Source organism: Neopelma chrysocephalum, unplaced genomic scaffold (genome assembly GCF_003984885.1).
Source record: "Neopelma chrysocephalum unplaced genomic scaffold, ASM398488v2 Primary Assembly neopelma1_361, whole genome shotgun sequence".
NCBI classification, from domain to species: Eukaryota; Metazoa; Chordata; class Aves; order Passeriformes; family Pipridae; genus Neopelma; species Neopelma chrysocephalum.
Genome location: NW_020898025.1, coordinates 530,331 through 539,719, shown reverse-complemented (window position 1 = coordinate 539,719; position 9,389 = coordinate 530,331). Strand labels below are relative to the sequence as shown.

The window sequence follows — 9,389 nt, the reverse complement described above, 5'->3', positions numbered from 1 at the left end:
CACCCCCAGCACAGGGCGCCCGTCAGGGGCTGGTGCTGGGGAATGGGGGGGTCCTGGATCCCCCTGGGAAACCATAAATCCCCCAATGGCAGCAGCATCACTCCTGATGCTCCACAGGGTGTGAGCGCTTGGCTCTCTCTGGTCTGTGAGTGGCCAAGGATGTAGGTGTGGGCGTGCACACGTGTGGAGTGTCTCCCTGGGGATGCTGGTTGGCATGAGGGCTGGCAACAAAACATACTGGTATATATAAAATGGGGAGAACTGGGAGGACAGGTGAGCCCCAGGGCTGTATGGAGTGCCAATGGCGACTTCTGCAGCCACAGCCTTTTCCAGGCGTTCAGATGATGGATAAAACCTGGCCCCAGGCAACCAGGTGGGAATGTTAAACTGATTTTCCCTGCTCACAGCATTTTGTGCCAGGATCTGAAACTCTTGCTAAAGCCCTCCTCATCCTCCTCCTCTTCCTCCTCCTCTTGCTGCCCCAAGGAAGGATCTTGGGCGCCAGGGCTGCAAACACAGACCGTAAGGTGGGTAACCACAGCTCCCATGGGGTTAATGGATGTCCCAGCTCAGGATCCAGCCTCGAGCTGCAGTTGTGCCCTTGGAAATGGGTGCTGAGCAGGGCCCCCCACTGCAGGTATCGCCCGACCCCGGGGCACAGCAACCTCCGAGCAGAGCCCAGTGCAGCCCTGCTGGAGTCGTCATCGGGCCGCCCTGGCAGCTGGTCCCTTGCCCAAGCAAAGGCTTCCCCTGATTTATGTCTGGGGCAGCCACTGCCTTTTCTCTCCCCAGTTTCCCCTAATTTCTTCCCCAGGGCCCCGCAGCTTCCTCCCGCAGGAACCTCTGCCTCCAGTGCCCACAATTGCCCCGTGGGAGCCCGTTTTGGCAGCGGCACTCAGGGGTTAAAAATTGTCACCATCGTGCACCCCATTGGCCCCAGCATCTGTTGTTTGATTTATGAATGAATAGCACGCTCCCTCCCTGCATGCTGCTCTCAGATCCCCTTCCCTGAGCTACAAAATAGATCCAGACACCCGCATGGCCCTACTGAGTGCCGAGCTCCTGAGAGTTTGCGATGAATTTTTAATAGAAAGCTTCCTATAAGCCTCTGCACTCGCTGCTCTGCTGTCGGAACAAGTGGCTCTGCTGCTAAAGAGCAGCTCAAATGAATTAAAAACTACAGAGGAGCCTGTAAGGGGAGTAATCCCAGCGAGTAATGATTTAAAGAGCCGCTGACCTCCCTGCGATGTGAACAGTAGCTTTTAAGTATTTGTAAAGAGGCCCGTGCAAATCCTGGGTCTGATACTCTATTAACCTCCTCGGGAGTGCAGGGAGGGTGGCAAAGGAATAATCCCCACGTGTCGACACCTCCTGGTTTGTGGAGGACCAGAGCAGCGGGAGTTTTGCTGCCTGTTCGAGACTCTGAATCCTGCTGTGCTGGAAAAGGATAATTCAAATGAAAACTCATTCCTGTTCAGGCACGGTGCTGTGGGTCCCTGGAGCTCTGGGATGGCTTCTGTCACATGAACACCTCCTGTAGAAGTAGCCACTGGGTTGCTTTGCTGGGCTCTGCATCTCCAGAGGTCTCCAGGCAGTTTGGGGTTGTGGGGAGCCTGGTTTGTCGCTGCTCTGTGGTTTGGGTCTCATCTTACGTTGCTGCAAGTCAGCAGCTGGCTTTGTACCCATGTGCAGGGCTGTGCTGTGGGTTGTGGGGGTGACTCCGCATCCCACTGCCCTGAAATCAAGAACAAGTCAGGGTGGGAGGCCAGAGGGTGGTGGAGAAAGTGGATTTGGGGAAGGAGCAGGACATGGTACCCAGCAGACCTGTGATTACATCGGTGAGTGACTCAGGGTCCTTGGGGAAGCATTTGGATAGTGCTTTGAGGAATCAAGGTGTTTTATTCAGTGGCCCCTCCAACAGGTTGCTCCCAGTATAAAAAGGGATTAGACAAATTTTTGGATGGCAGGGCTGTGATACAGCCACTGGATGAAACAGTGAAGGCAGGGAATGACGAGCATCCTGCTTCAGGGAGGCAGCTCCATCCTGCTGGGACCCAGCCCAGTCCTGCAGGGGCCCAGCCCAAGATCACCCCACGGCTCTTGCAGGGCCCGTGAGGTGACACCCACCCTCCGCAGCTCCGGGACTGGGGGGTGACAGGTGACACCCCCAGGGCTGCGCAGGGCAGAGGTGGGGGAACCGAGGGGTCTGTTTAGCAGCGAGAAGGGGCAGGAGAGGCACTGGGGCGGGGGTGTCAGAACCCAGACCTGTGCGGGGCGGGATGGAGGGTGTCAGCATCGTGGGGGGTGTCAGCACCCCGGAGGGGTCAGCGTTCCGGGCCGGTGGGGGGGTGTCAGCGGGCCGAGGGCTGTCAGCATCCCGCCCCATCCCATCCCGTCCCGTCCCTCCCCGTCCCGCCCCGTCGCGGAGCCCCGGCGCCAACCAGCGGCCCCGCCGCCGCACTGCAGCGCTGCCCCGCACGCTCCCTGTGCCTCCCCCCTCCCTGTTCATCCCTCCGTGCCCCCCACATCGGGGGCACAGAGGGGGCACCGGGATGGGACGTGCCCGAGCCCCGGCAAACCCCGGCCCCGCCCGCAGCTCTGCCCCCTGCTCCCGGGTTCCCGCGGGTCACCCCGCGCTGCTGAACGGGGGGCGAAAAATAGAACTAAACTTTCACCTAAAAAGGGCAGAATTGGAGCGCCGGTAACGGCGGGGGACGGCCCGACACACGGGGCTGGCTGGGCTCGGAGCTGTGCCCGGCGGTGGCTCGACGGCCCCGGTTCGCCCGGCGCGGATCGAGGGGGTGTCCAGGTGTAACGGGGCGCTGAGAAGCGGGAACCGCCTCTCCTCGTAATTTAAAAAAAAAATACATATATACATATTATATTTTTTTTTCTTCTTCTTCTTTTGGAGAAACATCGGTTTTTTCTATGTCTTGCGGAGCCCGGCCCGGGCTCGCTCCTCCGGGCACCGCGGCTTGCGGGGGAAAACGGTTCACTACTTCGCGGAGGGAGTTCTGGAAAAAGAGGGTGTTTTTTGGTGCTGGGGTTTATTTTGGTTTGCTTTTAAGGAAATTTGCGTTTTGCGCCGTGCAGCGCGGAGCCGGGAACGCTGCGGCCCGGCCGGCTCCGCTCTCGACGGGCCGTTCCGGTGCCCAAACAGCATCGGACTGAGCTCAACCCTGGGGAACAGCCGGGCAGGAAGGGCAGAGGAACCTCCACCTCCGCTCCCGTGGTTCGGGCAGCCGCCTTCGTTGTGTTCCCGCATCACCGGTGGCTTCGCCGCGAATTTTCTCGCCAACGATTCCGGCCGGAGCCGCCGGCCCTGCCCGCAGCCGCAGCCCCGGGGGAGCCGCCGCGGGCGCTGCGGACGCCGCGGGACCGCCGGGGGTCGAGGCGGCTCTCAATTTTGGGGAGGGCAACGGACGGAGGTTGGGCAGCCGAGGTTTTCAGCGCAGGCCAGAGGGTGAACCGCCTCCATCGGTGGTCCCCTGTGGTCTCCGGCGGCTCCCCCCGGTCCCGTCACGGCCGAGCCCACGCGGGGCCCGCGGGAGCGCCGGGCGGCCGGGGACGTGCTCGATCTGCAGCCGCCCTGCGCTGCCGCGGCTGCGGCCCCAAACCGGCCCCACCGCACCCCAAAAACCTCCCCCGGCGGCCGCCGGACCCCACCGGGGCCCCGACGTGCGGGGGCGTGTCCTCCCTAGACCACGCCTCTTTTCATAGAGGCCACGCCTCTTTTCGGCATTAACCACTCCCCTTTCGTGGTGACCACGCCCCTATCCCCCCGGGAGCCTTGCGATGGGCGGGGCCAGGGGTCTCCCCGCCGGCTCTCCATTGGCGGGGCGCCCCGTCAATCAGGGCGCGTCCCGCCCCTCCGCGGCGCCGGCAGTAAATACGGTACCGGGCGGCGCGGCGGCAACTTGGGAGCGGGGTGCGGGACGAGGCTGTGCCGGGGCTCCAGGCGGGACCCACCGCAGCCAACCCACCGGGGACGAGCCCCGGCGCCGCGCGGGAGCCGACAGAGCCCGCACCGCTCTCCCCCCTCCGCCGAGGACGGCGGTGCGCCGGCACGGAGCGAGGCAGCGCGGGGCTCCGCCGCCGCTGCCCCCGCCGCTGCCCCGCCGCAGCCGGACTCCTCCTTGTCGTCCCCCCCGGGCCGCGGCGGCTCCCTGACGCCCGCCGTTGTGATGCGTATTCCCGTAGACCCGAGCACCAGCAGGCGCTTCACACCCCCCTCCACGGCCTTCCCCTGCGGCAAGATGGGAGAGAACAGCGGGGCGCTGGGGGCCCCCGCGCCGGGCGCCCGCGCTCGGCCCGAGGTCCGCTCCGTCGTGGATGTACTGGCCGACCACGCCGGAGAGCTGGTGCGCACCGACAGCCCCAACTTCTTGTGCTCCGTGCTGCCGTCCCACTGGAGGTGCAACAAGACGCTGCCCGTCGCCTTCAAGGTAAGTCGGGGGGCTCCGGGGAACCCCGACGGCTCCGGGCTTGCGACCCGCTCGCCCCCTTTCGCTCCCGCTCCCTTTCGCTTAAAAATCGCTCCTGACATCACCGCCGAGGGAGCGCGGGTTATTATTTTTAATCAAATAGCCCGGTTTATTATTTTTAATCAAGTCTCCGCATTGCCCCGCGGTCACAGCATCTTAGATATTCCGTACAGTTAGGAGCTCTCAGGCAACTTTGAAGTTTAATGAGACGGAGGTTAATTACTTTCCTGGGAGAGGGAGAGCGAGGCAGGGAAGGGAGATCTAATCTGCCAAAAAAAAAAAGTAAAGCGAAGAGCCGAAGCCCCGGCACCGGGTTGCGCTGCCCGGGCTCCCCCGTTCGCGGGACGGGGCGACCCGATGGGGCACCCCCGGGCCGGGCATCCCCCGCTACACCCGCGGGGGAACGGGGCTGGCCGGGGGGAGCCGAAAACCTGTCGGAGGAGCGGCGAGGGGAGCCGGGCGGGACGGCAGCGGAGTCCCGGGGTGCCCGGCGGGGGTCGGGGGGGTCTAAACCGGGTTTCCCCCCGGCCGTCCCGGCACCGGGAGCTCCGGGCGCTGCTCCCCGAGCAGGGGGGGCCCTTCTCCGCCAGCCGGGCCGGCTCCCGGCGCCTCCCCGGGCCGGGCGCGGAGCTCCGGGGCCTCGGTCGGGGCAGCCCCGCGCTCGGCGGCGCTTTATTTTTTTTTTTCCCCGAATCCAACAAAATAAAACCACAAACCCCTCCGACGCGGCCTGACCCCCCCTTTGCCCCTTCCCCGCGGAACCCCTTTCTGCTTTTAACCCTTTTTAAAGCTCATTTTCCCCTTCCCCCTCCGATTTTTCAACCTTCCTCGGGGGCTCGGGTTGCTTTTGGTTTTGCTTTGGGGTTTTTTTTGGTGGGGATTTGGGGGGGGAGCCGTAGGGCAGGTTGGGTTCGATCTAGGTTAATTTTAGCCTAAAATCCTCTGGCCCTGCCCTAGGTTGTAGCCCTCGGAGATGTTCCCGATGGGACCGTGGTCACGGTGATGGCGGGGAACGACGAAAATTACTCGGCGGAGCTGCGCAACGCCTCCGCCGTGATGAAAAACCAAGTAGCAAGATTTAACGACCTCAGATTTGTTGGGAGAAGCGGCAGGGGTAGGTACCGGCCAGGAAATGGTTGGCCTTTTTATTTAGCTTTTTAGAGGGGAAAAAAAAAAAAGAAAAAAGAAAAAATGTTGCTTTTTTTTTTGCCATTTTATTTTATTATTTTATTATTTTTATTTTATTTTAAGTTTTTATTTTATACGTTTATTTTATGATTTCATTTTATTCTGTATTCTATTTTGGTTTTAACGGTGCTTTCGTTGGCGCGGGCTAGGCAGGAGAATCCCCTCAGCCCCAAAGTGGTTCCCGAGCGATGGGAGGGATGCAGGAAGGATGCGGGAGGGATGCGGGAGCAGCCCCAGCCCCGCCGGCAGTTCTGCCTCGCTCCTCCCGGGGGTTCTCCTCTGTCGAGGGGTCGGCTATGGGCGAAGCAAGGGCGAAAAAAAATTTTAAATACATATCTAAATATATATAAATATTAGTAAATAAATATACAAATAAAACGAAGGCAGCCCGAGCCCAAATCCTCCCCGGTTTCTCTCGTCAGCAGGATGCAGGAGGCAGCGGTGTGTGTTCGGTGCCTCCCCTCCACAGCGAAATGCGCTCAGGGGCAAAACCCACCTGGCGGCTCGTTTTTAAATAGTGAAAATCAAGTGTTTAAAAATAACCCAGAGCTCGGCCTGACGGGCTGGCAGCGGGTGAGGGTACAGGCTCTGCTCTGCTCTGCGGGGAGCTGGGGTTGCTCTGGGGGGGGGTTTGCACATTTTCGCGAGACAGAAATTTAGCTTTCTGGGTTTTTCAAAACGAATCAGGCTGTGCCGTCGCAGCAGAGGGAAATAAATCCCCTGGAAATATTAAACATAGAACCCTGCTTGCCCTCCTTCCGTGCATCCCTCCCTGTACCTGAATTTCGGAGGGTGTAAATAGAATTTCAGCATTTCATCACCAATAAATGGTGCAGATCGAGGCACTTAATTCTTCATTTATACCAAAATAAGAACACTATATTTTAATGGCCATATGGCAGCATTTTCTTAAAGGCTTCAAATGTATACACACAGTGTCAGATATATTTTGACTTCTTTGCATTAATTAAAAGCAGTGATGTTAGGAATTATTTGCATGTAATAGCTGTTTACTTGTTCCTCTTTATGAAACTTGAATAGTTTACATTCTTTCATACATTTCCTTTTTCCTGTTGGCTCCTTCTCCATGTTGCAGTTTCTTTAAAACTCTCCACTTAACTGGTTGCAGGTTGATGGATGGAAAATGTTTTTCTTTTATGAATTAAGCTTTCATTTCTGTAATCAATTATTCTCTTAGGCTCTTTTCTTTCTGGTTGGGTGTTTTTTTTTTTCATCCCTGCACAAATTTCCAAACTGAATGCAACCCAATCTCAGCTTGACTCTTGAATTCATTATTAACTTGCTTCCTCTGCACTCCCAAGCTCTGAATTAACAGTAGTTTAGTCTCAGAAAGCCCTTGGGTGAATAATCTCCTTCCTCAGGCAGAGTCCTGACAAACGCTCATTACAGCAGTGGAAACACCTCCGCTGCCTCTAACGGGTGGAACTCAAGTGCTTATTATTTTAATTTTTTTTTACATATTCTTGTGGGATGAGGCTTTGTAATATTCACAGAGAAACAATCCCATCAGGGCTCCCTGGGGCTGGTGTGAAGGCGGCACAGTGGGGTTTTCTCGCGGCGTGGAGCGTGGATTTAATTCCCTGTGTCCAGCCGTGCTTTCCCGGCACGGGGCTCTTTCAAACCAACTTAGCGTGAAAAATCATTCCTACTGAATTTTTATTCCGGGTGTCACAGTCTCTTTCCCTTGTTCAGCTCAGCCTCTGACAGCCCAGTGCTGGTTTCCTTTATTCTGGCAGAAATCTGGATTCACCACAGAATATTTTGCTGTGCGTGTACAAATGTTTGTGTAAATCCAAAGGGAGGATGTGTGCACCCGTAAACACCCCCCATCCAGCCTGTCCGTGTGCCTGAGCTGCAGGAGCCTGGAAAACCAGCAGCAGCCAGGCTCTTGTTTTGAAAACATGGCTTGAAATGGTTCAGAATTGGTATTTTTAGTATTAACGTGTCTGGGATTATTCCCTGGCTCTGTGAGCTGGGAAGAGCCAGTCCTAACCCCTCCAAAAAACCCGAATTCCCATCTCCATGACAAAGTGGGGAGAACGACCAGTTTACCAGATTTTATGCTTTGCTCTAAAAAAAGTAAATCAGCCCTTTTCTGCTCAGACTGTATAAAATGAAAGCTGAGGCCGGCGTGGTGCTGCGAGCCCTGTGCACCCCTGTGCCTGCTCTCCCTGCTGGAATATCCCCCCGGAGCATCCCACGGAGCCGTGGGTGCTCCCAAACCCACCCAGGAACTGGGATCCAGTCTTAGCCAACAAAGCTGGGGCACGGTGGGAACGAGCAAACTCAGCCCGGCTTCCTGAGAAGGCGGGAAATGAGTAAAAATGATGCTAAGTAATAATTGTCATTTTCGATTCATGGGCAGATTTTTGAGAGCTGGTGAAGAGATGCGAGACTGGCTCTGGCTGGCCCCGTGCTCTGTCCTCCCTGAAAAGCAGGGAGGTTATTTCACATGGAGAATTTAAAAATTTGAAATGATAATAATAATAAGTAAAATAAGCCAGCTGCGATAGGGAGCTGGGCACGGAGCTGCCGGGCTCAGCTCTGGGGTGTTTTGCGTCTCACTGGCTGGATTTGCCCACGCGCTGCCTGCAAACCCTTCCCTGTCCTCCCGCACAATTTCCCAAATGATTCCTCCTGGTGCTCCTCATCCTGCACTCTGGTTCTGCAGATGCTTTGCCGAGAAATCCCCCGGTGCTGGTTGTTTTTGCCGTGGCCGTGCAGGCGCCGGGAGGCTCCGAGCTCCGCAGGCTGCGGCGGCTCGGCTCGTCCGCGCAGGTTGGCAGCGCGACTGTATCCCTGGGGATTAAAATTATATCATTATATATTTTTTTTTTTGTAATTTTTATTTTTTTTTAACCCTCCCAAATGCTCCTTTTGGTGCAGAAAATGAGCTGAAGGTTTGTGCGTTGTTTAGTGCTGGTTTGAGAGCTGAGGTGAGGCGTGGATTCCTGCTTGCTGTCGGATTTTAAGCCGGCGTTCCCTCCACTTCCATGCTCCCACAGAGGAACTCTCCCACCTGGGATAATTGCAGGATGTTCTCCAGGGGAGATAATTGCATTTTTTCAGTTTATTCTTTTTTTCCTTCTAGCTGTATAAATGCTGTTTTGTTTGGTTAGGGGTATTCTCAGGTTCAGCTCTGTAGATAGATGATGGTCAGGATCTGAAAACGCCTGATTCCTTTAGGGGAAAAGGGAAAGGAGGTGGCTTCCTGCTGTATTTATTTGTGGAATGAAGGCTGGAGGAGCAGAAATCCATCGCATGGAGGTTTATACCTTATACCTTGCTGGGGTTTAGGCTTTTGAAACACCTGATACTTTTGAAATGCCACAGGGATTGCTCTTGGGGGGCTGTTTAGAGCGACTTGTGCAGCCTCCATCCTTTACCCCAGTGATTCCTGAATTTGGGGAGGTTGCAGGAGAGCAGAGGCCCTTCCTGCAGAGAATTCCACTCTCCCACAGCCTCCCCACGGGCTGGATATGGAGTGGGAGACAGCACCACAGTCAGGCAAGGAAGGGGCAGATGGGCTGGGATGAGGATGCTGAAGCTGTGGGAGATGAAGGGTTTGGGGTCAGGGTGGGCCCAGGGTGCAGGTGTGATAACACCCTCCATGATGCTAAAGGCATTTTTGGGCTGCAGATGGAAACTTGTTCTGCTGGGGCAAGGGGGGCACTTGTTTTCTTGGCTCCCAAGAGC

The 9,389-nt window shown here is 56.7% G+C and overlaps 1 protein-coding gene across 1 annotated transcript in view; it reads left to right on the top strand.

The window, feature by feature from the left end:
* Positions 1–4,184: 4,184 nt before the first annotated feature.
* The window catches only part of RUNX3 (runt related transcription factor 3), a 38,892-nt gene continuing 33,687 nt past the window's right edge, over positions 4,185–9,389 (top strand). Inside the window, exons 1-2 of the mRNA XM_027706060.1 lie at positions 4,185–4,445; positions 5,442–5,598. Of these exons, the coding sequence (XP_027561861.1) occupies positions 4,185–4,445; positions 5,442–5,598 (418 nt within the window). The remainder of the gene's footprint in view (positions 4,446–5,441; positions 5,599–9,389) is intronic.